At 40.6% G+C, this 21,936-nt stretch overlaps 1 protein-coding gene across 1 annotated transcript in view; it reads left to right on the plus strand.

Annotated features, from left to right (window-relative positions):
* The window catches only part of LOC118796783 (ephrin type-B receptor 1), a 388,416-nt gene that overhangs the window by 197,173 nt on the left and 169,307 nt on the right, over nt 1–21,936 (plus strand). The window contains exon 5 of the mRNA XM_036555886.1: nt 19,864–20,019. Coding sequence (XP_036411779.1) covers nt 19,864–20,019 — 156 coding nt within the window. The remainder of the gene's footprint in view (nt 1–19,863; nt 20,020–21,936) is intronic.

A 21,936-nucleotide genomic window follows, 5' to 3' on the forward strand; every position in this document is an offset into this window, starting at 1 on the left:
AAGTTAAAATGGGGGTCAGATTATTTTGACTCCCTCACGTGTCACATTTTCAGACATTGCAAATAATATTGGCTTGGTGTGAGTAAGCCTTGTGTCTATTGACTGTTAACTGAGTTACTGCGGCAACAGTCCCCAGTGATAGTAAAAGCATAATTACAGACAGTTTGAAAAAAGTCATTCATTTATTGGTCTATTTTATGCAAACTACGTGATTTTGGAGAATAAGGCATCAGGCTAAGTGACTATAAACTCTTGGACATTGAAGTTTGTGCGACATTTGCACTTTTTGTTACTATCTGTAGTTTCATGGCCAAATCAAAGATGACAGCTTGAACATGTTTCGTAATACTGTTCTGTAATATATATACAGAATGTGTAATGAATAGAATACCACAGCTATAACTTTTACTGAGGTGTGCTTTACTGTATCCTTTTTTTTTTTTTAAGAAAGATTAAACTTTAAACTTCAACTCACATCACTGTGCTTGCTTCTGCATCTGCTTCAGTGTAAGGGACCATCTCAAATTTACTGGACTAAAAGGTAAAGACAAAATTTCCACCCTCCACATTCCACAGCTTAACGGTTACTTTCCATACTGTTACCCAAATAAAAAGACTGTGTAACCGGCGCAGGCCTATTGTGGTCCAAACTGATGAAATAGCCCACATATTTTGTGATCAGCTCTTACTATCAGCCCAATTAAGGAAATATTGGTCTATGATCACATATTTAGACCAAAACGTGCCAGTTCTAATCTACACCTGATTGATCCTTCTATTCCAGGGGTCAGCAACCCAGATGTTAAAAAGAGCCATTTTGTCCTTTCAGTAAAAATCAAACCACCTTGGGAGCCACAATATTTTATGTCCAATTTATCATCTTGGCTGTAAATATGTCTCAGTACGTGCTAATGTACTAGAATTGGCTAAAAATATAAACAAAAATGCAGACTTACTCTGCTCTGCTTTAAGCTTTAGCTCAGCTATAGCTGCTTTTCTCACATCTCCAGCAGGAAACCTTTCCACAAAAGTGGAATAATTTGCTGTAGAGTAAAAGAGCCGCATGTTGCCAACCTCTGTTTTATCCCTAAAGAATATCAGTTTCCTTTGTGTATTAGTATGTACTATATTTTGCTCAATTTTTCAATGTTGCAGTGCCAGATCTCTACAACCAGGACTAGCAAATGCTGATTTAAAACATCAAGAAGTGCTTTTGCCTTTGACTGGACTGCTAAAGTGAGGACAAACTGGTATATATGGGGAAATTCATGTTTTTTTTTGGTGATATGATTTGTTGAGTGGCTCTTGTGCCAGGCCTTTGGTAGTGAAGAGGACTTTTGAAGTGGAAAGATGGATGTGGGCTGATTTTCTCTCTCTCTCTCTCTCTCTCTCTCTCTCTCTCTCTCTCTCTCTCTCTCTCTCTCTGTATATCTCTCTCTCTCTATCTATCTATCTCTCTATTTATCTCTCTCTCCATCTCCCTCTCTCTCTCTCCTCTCTCTCTCCCTCTCTCTGGTGCTTGGGACAGTGTGTGTTGGTTGGAGGTGCTGGTACAAGCCACTGTGATGCAGGGTATGCCGTTGTCGTGGCAACAGCTTGCCAAGGAGCCATTGGCTGTTGGGCAGTCCTTGATTCTGCTGTGAACACATGGACACACACACCTTTGATGTAGTGCTGAAATACAGGCCAGATCATTGTGTAATATTATCATTTGTCGTTCGATAGGTTTGAGAAGGTTTTGCTCGTAAATATATACATATTTTTAAAATTTATTCACTTACATTTACAGCTATTTTACCATTATCAGCATTACATATAAAAACTCGGAAGACACATGTAGGTCCACTGGTGGTTTGAGATAGTGAATACAATGGTATATTTGTGTGCGTCTAAGTGCGTTTACATGCACTTAACAATCCAATCATAATCTGATTTTTCAAATGGTCGTGTAAACAGCATACTCTGGTTTCTTAGACTGGAGTAAGGCCTAAAAATCTGATTAAGATATCTGATAAAGAGAGATGTATTTTAGCTCAGTAATCATATTTCTCAGCGCATGTAAACTCTTACTCTGATGTCCTTAAGATTTCTCAGTTTGCGCATGTGCGAAACAGACGCCGGTCCCGGAAATAAGCAAGCAGCGTGACTGCGAGATGCAGCAAAACATTTTTGGAGCGACGCTGAAACCAACTACATGCTTGACTAAATGAAGGATTTAAATATTCTTCATCTTCTACATGATATATGTTCATATTTTCAGGTAAAGTGGCGCAATGTTTAAAACAGCATGAAGTTGGAGGTTTACGTTATGTTTATGCCACGTCTTTTTCTGTGAATTTATCGGATTATTAAGTATGTGTAAACACACTCATTGTGACCCCTGGTTGCTATCACCAAAACTGTACAGCAATATAAGTTTCTCGGTAAGTTTTTAAATTCCCCTTTAATGATAGTGATGTATTTATGATTCTTCAAGTTTTTTTGCATTTAAGAAAGGCATATGAAGCAAAAAGGGTGGATATAAGTGCTATTTATTGCTATGTTGTTGAGTTGCAATGTTGTTTTCTCCACTAACAAGCACAGTCTTCAGAGAACGGCCTCTACTTAATACCTATTTATACAAAGGTGATATTAGCAGTTGTATTTTATGTAATATGAATTCAAGAAATATATGTGAAATCCTTGAAATCTGACATACTTTAAAGTGGGTGAAACATACTCTCTCTTTCTTTCTCTCTCTCTCGCTCGCTCGCTCTGTCCATGGGGATAAATGGATCCTGACACAGGGAGAATGGAGGGGATGATTAATGACCTCTGTGCTTTTTGGGGGGAGAGAGAGAGACAGAGAGAGAATAAAAGAAAGGTAGAGAAAGGAGGAATTTCTGGCTTTTAGGCTGTTGACTTTAGAGGAGAGATAGATAGGTGATGACAGAACAGGGAGTTGCACACATGCACAAGGAGCTTGTACGAGCAAAATTTCACACACACGCCCAGACCCATCCCTGCTGAGTTCAGGCCACCCTGACCTCTGTATCATTTCTGAAAAAGCTTCTTTTCATTATGTTTAGTTTTAGTGTCATCAGCCACCATTTTTTATTATGAGCTTCCATTTGTATTAAACCTCTTTCCCACCGTGCTCTCGTGTCTACTATCATGTAAATGTCCATCACAATCCCCTTTGGTGGAATTTTAATACTGGTCACTGGTTTATCCAATGCACCTTTTCCCTGTGTGATCTGAGTCGCCTCTGTTTAATCTTGCTTGCACTGTTTGTGTCTGTATAAACGGACTGTCCCGTGCAGCCCAGAGGAGAATAGGTGCTCCTTTTGACTCTTGGTTTCTCTCAGTGTCGCCTTCACCTTTTCCATGACAGGTAGAAAAAACAGACAGGACTTTGGCTGCATCTCAAATCACGCACATATAAATGGTGCACTATTCTTTACATGCTATTTAGTGCTGTAGTATGTGGTTTGAGACGCAGCCATGATCTTCAACGAGGGATATGCAGTAGGCTTGAGACATTAGATTCCATCTATTGCGATTGTAAATCAAGGGTATTTAAATGTCCGAAAACATGCTGTCCGGGTCTTTAAAGGGCCCATAACATGGAAAACTGAATCACTTTCTTGAAATAAGTGTTTGCTGTAATATGTAAACACTACTAGTTTCAAAATGTACCATTCACTCTTCAGTCCATGTGTAGAAACTAATTTTGAAACTAGTTTTGAATTCGCAGTCTTTGTGATATCAAGAAAACATATTTGGGTAACACTTTACTGTAGAGTATTGTTCATAAGGCAACATGGCACCTACATAAAGGTTTATAAAGGCTTATTCCAATAGGCGGCATTCACTGTAAACGTTACATTTGCCAGTTTTGATTAAAGTTAGCTAAAGTAGCTTTTATATCAGATGATGCCTTTTGGAATTAGTATTTATAAACATTTATGAATTGTCAGTTGTCATGACAGGCTTATGTAGCTGTCATGCAGCCTTATGAACTGCACCCTACTACGGAAGTCCAGAGGCCATAAGGTATATAATTATTTATAATTTTCTGGATTGTTATCTTGGTAACAAGTTAATTATCTTTTGATCTTATGATAACAAAGCTGTTATCTTGAGGTAACAAGTTAATTATCTTGTGATCTCAAGATGACAATCCAGAAAACTATAGCAACAGCTCATGGCCTCTTCAGACTTCCGTACTCTACAGTGTTACCCATATTTGCATATATCTGCCTATTCAGCCCACAGCAGTTTAGCTCCGCCCAATAATGCTGAAGTCATAAGTAGTTTTTCAGCCTAGGCAGCTTTGAATGAGGCACAGTGCATATCAGCCAGTCAGAACAGAGTAATTTACATACCAGTCTTAAAGGCACAGTAGCAAAAAGAGCATGTTGAATTCTAAGGAATGAAAAGAGGAATAAATGGTCATGTAAAAATGAACTATGACTGTTTTTGGTTCATAAAATCACAAAAGGGGAAAACTATAAATGCCTGAAAAATGTAGAATATGGGCCTTTCAGTTATTTGATAAAATAATAGTTACATGTCTCAATATGGTTATTTCTTTCTAATTTTTGCTTGTAGCCAGCACCCTAGTGGCCATAATGGTCATTTCCAATCTGACTAGTTTTGAAGAAGTAAAGAGAGGCTGGAAAATGGTCATGTAATAAATTAATTATAACAAGAATTTTATAATTGGATCTCAGGGACAAAAGTAAAATATGAAACGAATGTAGGATGTGGGTCCTTTACGATGCACAAAAATAATTATATTGGTCTGGCAATCTGTTTTCTTTTGTATCCTGTTTTGAATCAGCCCTGATATGTTATTTGCCTTTAGAACATTCTGCAGAAGTGAGTGGTAGATCTTTTTTATCCAAGGTCGTGATTGTTAAATTGCTACTGCTTTCATAGCTAATGTCATCTGCAGGCCTTTAGCAGATACTTTATCAACATATATTGAGCTGAAGCAAAGGTAAGAGCACATAAATGAATAAATATTAAAGCAAGGTCTCAAAATATTGATGAAAAACTGTAACCCAGCGATTAATTGTAGTAACGACACAGCTCGGGATCCAACATTGCAGTACATTTTAGAGCTCCTGCATAGTGCAAAGTGGTTTTTTTCAGCAGCATAACCAGCCAATGAAGATAAATAAAGATCAGAGGTGTTTGTACTTCATGTTTGTAAAAAGGCACATCAGGCCACAGTGAGGAAAAGCTGGAATGATTTTCTGAGAAGCCAAAACATGATACATTCGCTTTCGCCCGTCCTTTTCCTCTGTCTGTATCACACAAACACGTACAGTAATCCTTTATCTAGTGAGCGAGAAACTCAGTTTCGTCTGGTCAGCTTCATACATCACTGTCACACAGAGTAAAGAGCGCAGACAAATATGAGTGGACACGCGCACAGATACACACGTGTGCTTATTCAAAGGTAAGATGGACTACTCTCTCCATCTATGTCAGTTTAAATCTCTCCCTCTTTCCTTTTTTCTATATATTCTGCTCTCTCATTCCGTCCTTGTCACCCAAAGGGCAAAGCAGCAAATACGCCTTAAGGTCAAACGGACCTGCGGACTTTGAACCCTGCCTGTGTGTATGTGTTGAGATAAGTTCATGATGATAGATGAGGCTAAAGTGACTTTGCTGGAGGCCTCTTTAGTTCGTTTACAGGCCGCAGGAAGCTTTATTTCTCACATAGATATACTGTGGAGTAAGCACTTCAGTTTAGCTCTGTCAACGGTCAGTAAAGCCTTGGGTACACTGCACAATTTTTAAAGTCTTAACAGATTATAAAAAGACTGTTTTTTGCTGATTTCTCGGCAAATTAAATATTGGGGATCACACTAAACGATTAGGAATCACACAATACTCAACGTTTAAGCTGTCGCTGAACCGAATGTAATTCAACGATCTCGCGGAAACTCACGCGAACTCTTACATTCTCCCATTACTAGGTGACGCAAATAAACAAACAGAGCGTCTCAGTGCTGCTGCTGTTTTCTTTGCGGTTTGCACTGACACAGTGAAGAAGCAGCAGATAAACATGTTTAAGTGAGGCTCATGGATTTAAAAATGTGATCAGTGTGGTATTTTCCATAAACTCAGTTGTGCTCGTGCCTTAAACTCAGCTCATTATAAAGCTTCGCTCCACATGTGAGAGACTTTTCACCATTTTTCGTTGTTTGCTTGCTCTATTTTCTTCTTTCACACTCTCAGTTTTCATTGGCTGTTGCAGGAGTCCGTTCAGATTGAGTCGTTGATCAGTTTACACCACTAGATTCCGCTCAGAGTCGGGCCAAAAAACGTTTGATAAGTTCCAACTGGTTTGAAACGTGAAAAAAATCTGAGTCTGTGCCCCTCGCACACTACTCGACTCTCTGTCAACTGTCGACACTGAGTCACCCTAAAATCTGCAGGCTGGAGCCGACTAGCATAGACTCGGCCAGACTGAGAATCGGGGCTAAAATCAGAGTAAAAGTCATAGTGTAAAGCCGGGGTTACACTACACAACTTTTACCCCAGTTTTAGCCTCGATAGTGAACAATAGTGAACAGGCTTAAACAAAGAGCTACATGTTGGTTTCCGTGGTGGTGATTTTAGCTCTTGGTGACCAGTACTGAGTTACAAGGGTTAGTGGCTGAAATCTTCCTCTATGAAATGGGACCCTCAAATAACAAAGAACATCACTTCATTAACAGACTACTAGTGATGCTCTGTAGGCGAGTCTGCGGTGACAACAGAGAAGGGTAAAGTTCAGCAACCTCACTGCTGGGCTTTAGTTACATTTAGGGAATCATATGCCTTCAAAGAGGGGGATACAGCAGTTATTTATCATCACCCACCCCTAATTCTCCAGTGATATGAAGCTGAAGTCAGATATTCGCCAGCTTCTTGTTCAGTTTTTTCCATTCCACCTTAAATGGTGCATTTAAGGTGAAATGGGAAATGTAGCAAGCTACCGAGACATCAGTGTACTACTAGTGATTTTTTATGCTTGTTATAAAGAAAAGGACCAAAATACATTGAAACAACATTAAACTAAGATAATATGATGGTAATTTTAACGGAGAAAATACTCACATTTGTGTGTTTCTTTGGTCGCTTGCGCAGCCATCTTGCCATTTCTCATGACACTCCCTTTGGAGTGTCGCCTCTGAAAAACCTCCATTTACAGGGCCATGTAGCTCTAACACTTTGCCCTACCCCTCTATCTCAACAAAAAGCGAGATGCACTACCCCTAGACGTGACCGCGCAAAACGGAGGGCTAAGGGCTAAGAGGTAGAGGCAAGGGGTGAAATGGGATTGGACCTTAGTATATAATAAGCCAGAGATTTTAAGGAGTAAATTGATTATTAGTCATTTAATTCACATTAATAATCCTATATGAAAATATTCATTTTCTGCAGCCCTATATAGAATCAATAACCATGATTTTTTAAAACCAGGATTAATATATCACTCAGGCCTCGTACCCAGCAACAAAGTCAAAGTTTGCAGAAGTTTGTTTTGCTATTGTTTGCAAATATATAGCCTGCAGTATTGTCTGAAATAGTTGTAAGCAAGCGTGTGCGTGTCTGTGTTTTGCATATGTCCCTCTGCACAGTTGGACATGTGTTATGATCGTGTTTGAGAGTGTGAGCAGCGTGTGTCCTTTGGGCCCTCAGGGCTACGCAATCTGTAGCTTTGAAGTGGCCGCAGTTAAATAAGTCCTGTGTGTGTGTGTGTGTGTGTGTGTGTGTGTGTGTGTGGTTATGTGTGTGTAAGTAAGTTCCCTCAGCACACAGAGGGAAGCCGGGACAGATTGGAGTCTTGTATGTGTGTGTACGTGTGTGTGTGTGTGTGTGCTGTAAATATTTGTACTCTCCCCATGAAGAAAGCCCATGGGAGAGTGAGAGGCCAGATGGTCCTTCTACGACTTTTTACAGCATAATACGTTTATGAATATCCATACACACATTCCAGTCGCTCTCTTATACGGTCATGTGCAAATTTTCCAACACCCAGGGTCATTACAGTGAGTAGAAGTACAAGGTAAGTGTTTTTAATAAAGTGGCCAGTAAGTGGAAGTCTAAGGTAGGTGTAACTAATAAAGTGGCCAGTGAGTGAAAGTACAAGGTAGCTGTTTCTAGTAAAGTGGCCAGTGAGAGGAAGTATAAGGTAGGTGTTTCTGATAAAGTGGCCAGTGAGAGGAAGTACAAGGTAGTTGTTTCTAATAAAGTGGCCAGTGAGTGGAAGTATAAGGTAGGTGTTTCTAATAAAGTGGCCAGTGAGTGGAAGTATAAGGTAGGTGTTTCTAATAAAGTGGCCAGTGAGTGGAAGTATAAGGTAGGTGTTTCTAATAAAGTGGCCAGTGAGTGGAAGTATAAGGTAGTGTTTCTAAATGGCCATAAGTGGAAGTCATAGGGTTACTAATAAAGTGGCCAGTGAGTGGAAGTATAAGGTAGTTGTTTCTAATAAAGTGGCCAGTAAGTGGAAGTATAAGGTAGGTGTTACTAATAAAGTGGCCAGTGAGTGGAAGTATAAGGTAGGTGTTTCTAATAAAGTGGCCAGTGAGTGGAGTAGCTGCTATAAAGTGGCAGTAGTGAGTCAGTAGGGTTTCTAATAAAGTGGTCAGTGAGTGGAAGCATAAGGTGGGTGTTTCTTATAAATTGACCAGTGAGTGGACACTAGAACTGCCTAAAGAACTCTCAGGAGCGTTGTGTAATTGCATGTCATAAAAACCAAGCCACTGGCAGTTGGTTCCTAGTGAGCAGCCATACTAAAGCCATTCCGCTGTGGTGATGGTGTAGCGACAGGATTGACTGACCCATGGCTAGTCAATGTAAAAGCTGCTTCATATATCTTCATGCAGAACATGATGCTCAGAAATAAAGCCATATGATCAAATAATACTGTATGTAGCTTTGAATTTTACCCTTAAAAGTCACACTTATCAATAGCAATAACAAGAGCATGCTGTAATTCCATTTTAATTAGTTGTAACCAGTAGCTCACTTGATTTGATATCAGTTAATGTTTCACTTGTATTCCTAAGTAGAAGAGGAGATATGTTATTATGATTTAAATTGAATGGAAAGTTGTCTTTTTTCATCATTCTTCACATTTTCATCGTTGCTAGACTTAGAAAGAAACAGAAACATCTCAAACCTGTCGATAGAGAATCTAAGTTGAATGTAAATGGGATTTATTGCATACCTCTCTGTATAGTGTAATTACATTTGAATATTATAGCAGAACAACAGTAAAATCTCTCGACTGCTAAGGCACAACTGCTGATAATGAGGATTATAGAGACCTCCTTAGCACAGTTTACTCTCTACTCTTTGCGTCACTCTCAACCCACACAAATGCTTTATCTGAGACGGAGCGTTTCTCCTGTTCTAATGTTGGAGAAGTCGAGCACGGCGAAAGCTCTTTCTTTCATCTCCTCCAGAATGGCTGGATTGCTCTTTTGAGGAAAAGAGAACGCCTCCGCTTTTGCGAATCAGCAAACGCTTTGGGCTTCCTGCCAAGGCCTCCCTCTCTCTCTCTCTCTCTCTCTCTCTCTCTCCTCTCTCTCTCTCTCTCTCTCCCTCTCTCTCTCTCTCTCCCTCCTTAAGGCCTCTGTAGTTTGCGGCTTTGCGCTTCACGGATCTCCCCTATGACGGAGAAAGGCACTGGAGTTAATTAATGGATTTGATGTGGAAGCTTCACGCTCATAACACGCGAGCTCAATTAGCAAAAATAAATAAATAAATCGGCCAGTGAAAGTTTCCAGCACTTTTTTTGGAGAGTTAAAAACGCTGGGCCAGCAGCGCCTGGTCCTGTTGTAATTTCTAATTTGCGTTTCTTTTCTGGCTTTGTTTCTGTTTCTTGTCCTCTCTGGCCACGCTGACCCCAGCGTGCGTGCATGGAGGCTAGAAGGGAATTAATTATAGGCCGGTCAGAACAAGCCAGAAACAATCAGCATGAAATGTGCATATCAGAACAGCATTTAGCAGAGTAACACAGAACCTGTGTGTGTGTGTGTGTGTGTAGGTGTGTGAAATCAGTGGTCTAGGGCAGAAATATTTTTTTTTTTTAAATTAGTAGATGTGATTTCTAAATGCCTGCAATTTCATAACATCTGGCTATTACCTTTAGCTGACACCACTGCAGTCTTCACCCTATCCCAGGGGTCGGCAACCTGAGTCTCCGGAGCTGCATGGGGCTCTTTTACGGCCCTGTTGCGGCTCCACAGCAGAATTAGATGTTGAGGTAAAAAAAAAAATAATCCTCCTTTGCAGTAAAATAAAGCTCTGCTGATCGTTCAACACAGTTTTAACACTAAATAGTTTTAAACACTGGAGTTGTAGCCTATAACTGCTAATTCACCTTTTCACCCTGAAGATTGGTGTGCAGACTGCTGATCACCATAGCAACACAGATAAGAATCTGGTCTAGCTAGTAGCTAATGAAAAGACAAAGAGAAACATGAAAGATGAACATCGATAATTAAAGACGAATAGACTTATTTGCGTTTATAATCACTCCAGCTGGTTTTGTGATACGTTTGATCTGCAGTGAGAAACTGTCAAACTCTAAAAGGTCGCGAAAATGAAGTCAGCTTCTTCTTTGAATTCTCCCATTCCATTTTAAATGGTGCAGCAGTTACATTCTGGCACCTCGATCAGGCACCATTTAAGGTGGAACAGGAAAATCAGAACAAGAATCTGGCGAATGACTTCAGCGTCGTAAAAAAAAGGGTGTTGAGAGACATTTTTCAAGAAACTATTCCACTTTTGTGGAAAAGTTTCCTGCTGGAGATGCGAGAAAAGCAGCTATAGCTGAGCTAAAGCTTAAAGCAGAGCAGTCTGTGTTTTCGTTTATATTTATATTTTTAGCCTATATTAGTACATTAGCACGTACTGGGACATATTTATAGCCAAGATGGTAAGATGGACATAAAATGTTTTGGCTCCTAAGGTGGTTTGATTTTTGTTGAAAGGACAAAATGGCTCTTCTAAACATTTGGGTTGCCAATCCCTGTCCTACCCATTCCAAAGCTTCTGCTCTATGCTGATACCAAACAATATCAAGACTGTGTAAACATCAACCAGAATGCTGGATTCACCAAAGCACAAGCACCACCGCAGCACCCTTCACTAAAAAGCAGTGTCCACTCACCACAGGCACAGCATCTGCAAAATTAAACCAACATATTTGGACTGAACATAATACAGTTATAGCTTAGTAAATATTATTTCCCCATTTGATTGTTTAGGCCTGTGATCAGCTTGGGTAGGCCACGTCCCACCCTGGCCCACCTGTGGCTTCACACCTGGTGTAAATATGTGTGTCTGTTGTGTGGGACTTTCAGTTGTTATACATTGACCTGCGTACACACACTACTGATTCAACAGTAGCTTCTATCCACTTCAACACATTCACAGCATCTTCAGCCACAGTAAACATCAGCCTCAGGGTGAACACTGTACACATCATTAAACACACACTCACGCACACACATTCACACTCTGGCTCAGTTTGTGTATGAGTGTGTGTTTGAGAGAGAGAATTGAATTTTAACTCTGACCTTTATTTTTTCAAGATGAAACAGAGAGAGAGAGGGAGTGACAGAGAGAGAGGAGAGAGAGATAAAGAGCGAGAGAGAGTCTGTCTGTTGTGCATTGATGTTACAAAGATCTTTTTGTGCATGAAGATCCATGAAGAACTACACAAAAGTTGAACTTCACAAAGTTGTATACATTCATAGATAGATAGATAGATTGATAGACAGACAGACAGACAGATAGACAAACTGAGACATTCAGGTAGATAGACAGACAGACAGAGAGACATACAGATAGATAGATAGACATACAGACAAACAAAGATGTAGATAGTGATAGATGGAGATGTACAGATAGATAGATAGACAGACCGACAGATAGAGAGACATACAGAGATAGACAAACAGAGAGATAGATGGACAAACAAAGAGATAGATAGACAAACAGAGAAATAGACCAACAGATAGACATATAAATATATAGATAGATAGACAGACAGACAGAGAAACATATAGGTAGATACACATATAGATAGATATGTAGACAGACAGACAGACAGATAAACAAAGAGATAGATAGAGAGACATAGATATACAGATAGACACACAGAGACATTTAGATAGACAGATATATAGATAGATGGATAGATGGATGAATATTATGTGCATGTATGTTGATCTGTTTGAGATTGTGGCAGAATAACTAGCACTAATGTAATAAGCTAATTACAGTACTAAGCAGGAGGTAATTGAGGTAATTACAGTATCTTCATATACGGCTTCAGTTATATACAATTATTCTCTATTAAATTATATTGAGGCTGGAACAGAGAAACAGAAATATGAAAAAATAGAAAAAATAAAAAAAAATAGAAATTACCTAGAAATCCCAGTCCCCCTCTTACATATTGTGCATTTTAGTTTTGCCCGTCTCAGGCCTGAGGCCTTTATAATGAATAATAATCTTTATAAATATAATAATTGCTCTCTCTCTGATGTATGGGTTGTTTACCAGCATCCCAGCTTGTTGCATAACTGTTATATTATTGCATTGTGTGGGTTGGAAAAGGTGTTGAAGTGTTGCAGTTTTGGGGATCCGTGTGTGTGTGTGTGTGTGTGTGTGTGCTTGAGTGTGTGTTTGTACTTGTGCGCGTGTGTTGTAGAAGCAGAAGGCAGCGTCAGCGTCAGTTGGGCCGGGTCAAAAGCTGTCTGTCAACCCCCACCACACTGCCCACACCTTCACACATTCTGTCGTGTGTGTGTGTGTGTGTGTGTGTGTGTGTGTGTGTGTGTGTGAGTGTGATGGGCAAAGCTGTGAACCAAATGTTTCTCTCTCTTTTCTCTTTTTTCCCCTTATTTCCTGCATTTGTTTATTCATTTTCTCCTCTCTTCTCTGTTTGTGTGGAGAGCTGATTGACCAATACTGATTGGTCACATGCACTACACACAGAAGATGAAGGTGGGCAAACAACATCTCATCATAAATATTTCATTTAGGGGTGCAAAGATTAGTCCCATATATGATACTCTATGATGTTCATATCTAGAATGATAGATGAAGTCTTTTCGACAGATTGCAGTACTGTGCAGGAGGTGTAGGAGGCGATATGGCTTTTTTTTTTCTTTTCCATTTCACCTTAAAAGATGGGTTTGTGTGTTGCATCACATCAGAGTGGCTTGGTGTTTATTTACACTTTGGATGCCTTAGTATTGTTTGTTTATTTATTTTTACTTTGTTGTACTTAGTAACTACAGTCACTGCTTGGAGGTCTGTAATTCCTTGCTGTATTAAGGATTTTTCTATTTTATATGCTATAATTATCTTTAATAGCTTATATAATGTGGGTTTGAATATTATAAAGTATGTACCAAAAGGTGTTATATACGTCTGCGTTTTAGGGCCACTGGCAAAAAAACTACAAGTAGTACATTTTGAAAATAAAGTCGTAATATTTTGAGAAAAAAGTAGAATTATGATGTTAAAGTGGCATTAATACCAGGGAAAGTGAGAGAAACATTACGGTGCCTGGCCTTTGCTCTCTCGTTTTCAAGGCCATATGCTCACCTGAAAACACTTGTCCTTCATTCAACAGGCCAGAAAAAAGACGCTTTCTTGTGGAGTTGATATAGTTGCGTTCTGCCTCGCGGGGCTAAAAAGCCACTGTTAAATATTTAACAATCTAATAAAATTTGATCTGCCCCCAGAACCCTGCATATCTCCTTTTGTTTTAATGAACTGTAAAATGTTTAATTAAACCTCAAAAGGCTTTCGTGGAGGAGAAGGTGTGAAGATTTAATCTCTCCATCACCGGGAGGACGGAGCCAGCTCGTTTGGGCTGAGAAAGAGGGATGAGTTATTCCTCTCCTCTCTCGTTAAATGAGAGAACGACACTCCCTCCGTCCCTCCCTCCATCCATCTCTCTGGTCACTCATTCTTCTCTTTGTTTACTCTGCCTCTGCCTCCCATCAATCTCAGAGTGCAAATAGATGTGTCGAGCGATAAATTAACATATTAATCATCTGTGCTCCTCCCATGCATCTCATGTAATGCATATTAATGAGCAGCGGTGCATATTCGTATTGGTGCGGTACCACCGGATAATTGCTGAAACTCTGTGCTGGGTCGATATTAGGGTTTGACAGTTATTTGTTGGCGGCATAATGAAGCATTAATTAGCCAATGTTCCAGTTGAGCGGAGCTGCTGGTGGCTGTGTACAGAACATCATTTTTTCCCCCCATACTAAATTTGAGCCAAATTGCAGAGCGGAGGTAATGTTTATTTTTATAACCAAGTTGTTGAACCTGTCTAATTCGTTCTACTATAATCCATATTTACGCCTAAATTCAATGGATCCCCAGTATCAGTATCAACATCGGTATTATGAGATGGAAAAAGTACTTACTAATGCATTTTAGGAGCTTGGTTGCTCCTCTTTACTGTGGTGATTAACAAATACACACATACAAGTTTGTATTCATGTCTGTGGGTTGTTTCTGTGGACCCAGCATTCAAGTCTCAGAGAAATTAAAAGGCTGATGTAAGAATGGTGGTCTTCTTGGGTTATATAGAGTTGTATGTTAAAGAAATACGCCACGAGAGGCTGTGCATTACTGCGATTTTGCTTCGAGCCTAAGAACAGGCCTAAGAACACCCTTCCCTGTGATAAAATCGCAGTAACACACAGCCTCAAGTGGCTTATTGCTTTTAGAAAACAGCAGCCAACATAAAATATGAAAGAATACACAATTCTTCAGAAAATATAAAAGTTTTTATTAACAGTAGACATAAACAAGTATTCTACCAAGAAACTGAGTTGCTTTACCTTGCCAAGCAACCATGGGCCACTGAATGAGGAGAACGTTCAATCTTCCATCGCTGTATATTGCGGTCATTTCAGGAACTTTTTAACTTTTTGTTGTATAACAATGAATATATGATAAGACAGCACTGTTTAATGCAAAAACCTTCGCTTTATAAGTACTTTTTGGTCTCCAAATTACCACCCCAAGTCCAGCAGCGCCCCCTTCTCATCCTGGGGCTGAATCTCAAATGGCTCCCTGCTCCCACATACTGCACTACGTAGGAATTTAAATACTGGATCCTGCAGCCCAGCAGTGCAAAATATAGCTAAGAGTTAGTAATTTGGGACTCAGCCACATCCATACTCGATAAATGATGCACTGTTTGTCTGTAGAGGCTAGAATTTCTAAACTTTCATAGATAGCACACTATTTAGGGAGTATGGAGTCGTTTGGGATTCAGCCTGGGTTTGATGCGACTTCTGAATGAAACACGAACATTTGAAGCATGTAATCCATTCGGGTGACGTTTTTTTAGACTTTTATTCTGCCGTTTTACAGTTAATCAAACTGTAAGTACTTTAATTTAAGCCTGTAATATTAATGATGGAGTTGTACCCCTGCAAGAAGGGTACTTAAATTCAGCCCAGGTACTCAAGCACAATATGGTTCACTTGGCAGTGGAAATAATGGCAAAAAGCGTGATCATGGCTTTGTAACCGTACCGTCCCATACCTCACTGCCATAAAACGCCATAAGAGCAAATCGGGGGCCCTCTAAGAAAATGCTGAACATCACTCACAATGTCAGGGAAGATAAATTTCTATGTAAAACAGCAGAAGAAACTCGTAGCACAAAGTGGAACGTTTTTCCTAATGTTTTTCACAATAATGGGCTTTTAGCGTCTATTCACACTTGGCAGGTTTGGTTTGATTAGAACGAACCTTGGTGTGACTGCTCTGTTGGTGTGGTTCATTAGAACAAGTGAGAGTGCTGTAATGCAAACCCTGGTGCGCACCAAATAAGCAGATTGAGATCCCCTGAGGAGGTCAGTCAGGATCTGCTTCCAAAAATACTCTGGTGGGGTTTGTTTGAAGTATGAGCACAAAACGGAATGAAGACATTTAAACCTGTGGTTCTCTAACTGGGGGCTGCTAAGGAGGCTGCAGAGAAACCTCAGAAGTTTGTCAGTTTATTAAATCTGCTTTAGCCATATCTAAAACCTTGGTAGGCCTACTTGTTTAAAAGTTATTAAAGCTATTAAAATTAAATATTTACCAACCAATGACAATTCAAGGTCATTCCACACCCTCTAATGGAGTTATCTGTAATGTCATAGAACAGGGCCGTGTGTCTATATGCAGGTCAGCGATAGCTAGCAAAATCGGCAGGGTTTTGGTAAGACATGGTCCTTGTTCGTTAAGGGACAGTAATGGCCGAGAGCAGGGAGGGCGAGGGCAAGGGGTCGAGAAGGGGCGCAGTGGCACTTACTATCCATAACGGTAGCCTTAGAGTAAAAAAAAAAACAATGTAAACTGCTTATCTAAACAGACCAAACATGGAATAAACCATCGTCTCCTTTTTGCAGACCTTCCTTGGCGCCTGCAGCAGATTGATTTCTGGTGCTGTGTTGACATGTGGGTGCATTTAGCATCTCTTGATGTTTTCATGAGCTCTGACTTTGTATAGAATAAATAGTTTTGGTTTTTAAACGAGGCTGAGGCACATTCACAGGCATTATTAAACACTCTACATGTGACTGCACAGATCAAATATATTATGCATTGATGTGCCAAGTTTCCATCGTTTTCTAAAAGCAGTAATCCCACTTCGTGTCACTGGAAAATAATGCGGCTTCTTGAGGCTTATTGCTTTACAACAAGGGAGGGGCACTGAGGGCTGGAGTCCAGCACAGTTTGCTGACATCCCGGCTCAAGACGTACATAAAGCACATTGTAATTTGTGAAATCAGTGTTTTTTTCCTTCATTTCACTTTTATGACTGCCTTTCAAGTTATGGGGGTAGGGTCAGACCCTTACCTCTTCACCGAGGTATCTGGAAGATCAACAAGGGAGGAGGAGTGTCACATTTAAGTAATGTCCTCAAATGGACCAGGAGGTCTGGCAAAAGTTTGCTGACAGGCTTTTTTTCTACATATGACTTTTGCTCACATCTTTTGATTTGATCTCATATTGTCTCAAACTACCCCCTTCTGGGCCTGAATGGTAGTGCACATGGCTTGGGTATGTACTTTTGTTTTCTTTTCCAGCTCCACCCACTTCTTAATTTCACACACCTGCTGATCATTCTCTGGACTACTTAAGACTCCTACATATACCCCTGTGTTTTTATGCTTGAAAATTTTTTGGTTGTGCTCTAAATAGCATGTTGTGTACTATTTACTGCATCAGTATATCGCTGCTTTTGGAACAAAACCTCATATCTGTTTTTTACATAATTTAAAAATACTAGCTGTTCTTTACATTGTGTGTAAATTTCATAATGAACGGAGCAAAAGAAAGGGCCCAAAATGACTGGTTCCATTGACTTACATTAAAAGTAAAGTATGTTTTTTCCTTCTGCTGTAAAGTTACCCTTTTGGAGATACAAAGTTTTGATCCGAAAGCAGCAACGTACTGTATACTGCGTGCTGCTATTTTTCATTAGCATACTGTATAATATCCAGTATAGGGCACAAGCCGTGTACAGGACAGGGGCATGACGAGGCCGTGAACATCAGAACCGTCTCAAGGCCCGCCCCATTTTCCTCAGCTCTGCAATCACTTTTTAGCAATGGTTGCTAGCTGCTTTTCAAGATGTATGTTCATATTTCAGTCAAGAGATGAGCCTGTGTAACTTTTAAAATACATCCCATACAGTAACCGAGGGCAGGAGGTTGTTTTCCATCTTCAAAGCCAAAAATGAACTTTAAACAATGTGAGCTTTGGATTTGTCTTTGCGGTAAAGCTACATGGTTTCCAAACACACTCGTTTTCCTCCGTTTGTGAGTCATTACGCTCGTAGTTGGTAATAAAGCTAGTTTTACTGTGTGACTCCCCACGGGAGCCTTAAAGCTGAAACTGATTGGATTGTTTGGCTGAGACCAACTTTAGCTATTAAATTACTATTTTAGCCACGTTACATTTGCAGTACATTAACTTATTACCTATTTAAGAGATGAAGTAATCAAACCGACCTCAAGACCAGCAGAGAAAACTGATTGGGAATTTCAGTGTAGCAACATTTGGACAAACTTCTTTTATTGTACTGTTATTCATGTATGGAAAGGCCAAATCCAGGGCTATTAAAAATATCCAGGCAGTTATGTCAGTGGTTACATCCTCCTGAAACAACCGCATTGCATTTTGGGATGCAGAATATCACAGAGATAGCTCTGACTGCGTTCTGGAATGTTTGGTCGGAGTAGTAAGTCATTCAGGTATGTTTGTTGTACTGGCAAACTGCGTATTGGTCACATACTGCATTTGGGCACAAGCAGTACGCAAACAGTATGTGGTAGTCTCAGTCTGTGTTTATCCTGAGCGCTAAGCCGTGCTTTCTGCTTGTTACTTTCCTGTTTTGACCCTTGCTTTATAGGTCTGCATGGGACTGTTTTTTCAGTCCCACTCCCACAAGATTTCATCCTGCTCCTGCAGAAAATCTGAATTATTTGTCCCGCTCCTGCCCGTAACTGAAACATTTTGTTCCGCTCCCACCCTCGCAGTTCCATCATGGCGAACTTACACCCAATATCTGACTTAGTCTATTAACAAATACATTATTCTCTGTTGAAATAACATGGCAGTCATGATCATCAGGCAACGTCTGAAGTAATTTCACATTATACCTTTTATTCCCAGCAAACACAAAGCAGAAATTAAACCACAGAACGGTTATTTTTGGTGTTTTGCTGGGCTTGGCAGCTGTGGCCGTTGGACTGAAGGCTCCGCCATCTCTGTAAGCTAGTGTTGTTCACGTGATTCGTTGCTTTGCAACTCTTTACAATGACTTCATTCATTTGAACTCATTTTATATATGATTTAGTGATCATTCTACTTAATTTAGGCTATTCATTCGTTTGCGTGCTTTGTCCTGCTCCTGTCTACAGTGGGCTGGTTTCCTGCCCGCTCCCGTGTGCAACACTGAAAATTAGTCCCACGCCGCAAAATACTATGGTGGGTCCCACGGTGGGAATCTGTAGGAGTGCAGACCTCTACCTTGCTTTGTCTTCTTTTTTTTGAGTATGGGTATGCCTTAGATATTGCCTGCCTGTGCTTTAACATGTCTATTGTGACTATGAGAGGATTACCACAAATAAAGAGATCGTGCACCTACAACCGACCTACATACCTCTGTCTTTATGTCAAATGAATGCTAAAAGCAAACCAGAACAAAAACGCAGCAGTGCATCATTTTCAGCTTTCTACATTTCTCCCTAGAGTGCAACTAGTGAGTCAAGTCAATAAGAGATTACACACCTTTGCTGTTTCCAAGGAAGATGTATTTGACCCTGTGGTTGTGTTACAGTCTCCCTATTTGAATAACTGCCTCAGTTTTTTTTAATCACACTCTGTATGTGTGGTTTACTAGAGGAAAGTGTCTGATGTTCCTCTAGCGGGCCTAATTCCACAGTGATGGTTCTGTGAATCTAGTTTCCCTAGCAGGAGCTTATCTAGGGCCGAGCAATGTTCCATATTGAATGTAGCTGCCATTCCTTAGTCTACAGAGAGGAATATTAAACTAGCACAGACTAACTAAATAGGACTTGCTTGTCTTACCTGTCTCTGTACATGTTGTTTAAGAGTGAAAAGGAGATTTGTATGAGATTTGATGGATTTTTATGTTCATTTAATACTTTGATTTTCTTGCCAGACTAAATTCCACCGTGCCCTCTTTCTCTCCATCTCTCTGTGGAAGTGTGTAATTTTATATTCTTCCACTACCTTGGACATGCTATGATTTTACAGAAATGACTGTTCCAACACTAACTTATGACTCTCTTTCTCTCCACAGCATGTCCTCCGGGGACGTTTAAGTCAAGTCAGGGCACTGAACTGTGTCTGCAGTGTCCCTCCAACAGCAGATCTACATCTGAGGCCTCCACCATCTGTGTGTGCAGGAACGGCTACTACAGAGCAGACGGAGACCAGCCAGACATGCCCTGCACCAGTGAGTCCTCACACCTCATGCACACTTGAAAGCAAAGGGGGTTTACACAATAGTAGTGATTCTCAATCCCCGTTCTGGGAGTCCCAGGCACATGTTTGCCTTTCCCCAGACACCTAACTCATCACATTGAAGGGCATGATAATTAACTGATGAGTCAAATCATGTCAGATGAATCAGAGGAGGGAAACCAGAAAAAAATGTGAAAGGAATTTGATCCCCAGGGCTGGAGACAGGAAGAGTTGGGGAGCGATAAACATTTATATCCGTCTCCCATGGAAGGAGACCATGGCCAGTTATTATATACCCCCAAATTATACTGGTAAGCAACTTGAGCTACTCAGGAACGCATCTAGGATCTTTCACTGCATAATCTCCATCTTTACCTAACATTACCTATTACCTAACATCCTTAGTCCAGTCTTTTGGGATGCCCATCAAGTCTCCCAACCTGACCCAGGTAAAAAGAGCTAACCTGGGATGCTTAGGACTTGCTTGGGACCCAGAGAGAGAAACTCCATCCATCTTGCCCAATTAGAGCAAGGCCAGTAAGCCTTTCAATCTTTCCCACCTAATGAGACCATGGTCAGTTACTCCAGATACTCTCAGCCAACACTCACATCTTCTACAACTGGGGTTATAGATTTTGGTTCTCCAATGAAAGTTAGGGAACATCTTGCTCAAACACACTTTTTAACTCATCACTTAAGATTAGTAAGTGTGTCAGAGCAGGAAAGTCACCAAATTGCGCTGGACACCAAGCCTCCAGGAACAGAATTGATGGCTCTGTCTCTTCAACAAAACCCTGAGTGCAAAGTTCCATCCATTCTCTACTACCAGCTTTCTCAATCCAGTCCATGGGGACTCCCACCCTGTCCAGTTTTGTTCTGTTAGAGCCCCAAACACACACCAGGTAATTGAGGGCTGGAGAATGCTCGTTACCTGGCACATGTGTATTGGGAGCTGGAGCAGAGCAGAAATGTGGACTAGACGCTTGTCCCAGAAGGCTGGGCTGAGAAGCTGGAGGTAGAGCAGTCTAGCTTAGAGCCCATATGTAGGTCAGGTGGAGTTTCGTGCCATTAATATGATAGAGTAGTGCTCGCCATCGGAGCAGTTATGTGGAGAAGTGGGTCAGACTCTCGCTGAGGCATCTGGAAGATCAATGAGGGAAGAGGAGTGTCTGCTTCAGTAATATGTGCGTATGGACCGCGAGTTCTAGCGACTGGATATCGCCCATGTCTCCTGGGAGTCACCATAAACTCCTGAGAGATACTAAACAGATTGCCTACAGCTGAGACAGTAAATTAGTGAGTTAATACATGCACCCACACACACCTGTTCATTTTTCTTAAGGTTAAAGTAGCACCTAGACAAGCAGCATATGATTGGTTGGATTGATTGACGCGCCCCTCTTTGTAATTAGCTCCTCCTCTTTGTGCGCAGTAGCCACTGGGGAACAAAGGAAATGGACCATGCTATGTAGGTCAAGAGAAAAGCAATTTCTCTCTCTTTCGCTCTCTCTCTCTTTTTTTTTTACTCCTCTGCATCCTCATTCATGAAAAAGCAGGTGGTTTCCTTTTTTATCTTAGTTACGAATGAAAGATGGAAGCCATTACTGCAGTGCTGCAGGGCTGCTGAGATTCTTGCTTGGGTGTAATGAAAGTGATAGCACACACATGCATGCACGCTAAACACTACATCCTTTAATTAAGCGTCCGTCTGTCTTGCTGTCTGTTTTTGTCTCTCTTGGTCAGGATCCCTAAGGGATAACTTGCATAACCGAATAAAGTGGGCATTACACTGATAGCATCCTGACTCAAAAGATCAGGCTTGCCGTCAAAAGTTGACCCGTTGTCAACAAAGCTCACTTTTGAGCACCACTTGGACAACCAGCAGGTTAGCAGCTGCTGTAGATTTCAC

The sequence above is a fragment of the Colossoma macropomum genome, unplaced genomic scaffold (genome assembly GCF_904425465.1).
Source record: "Colossoma macropomum unplaced genomic scaffold, Colossoma_macropomum, whole genome shotgun sequence".
Classification (NCBI taxonomy): domain Eukaryota; kingdom Metazoa; phylum Chordata; class Actinopteri; order Characiformes; family Serrasalmidae; genus Colossoma; species Colossoma macropomum.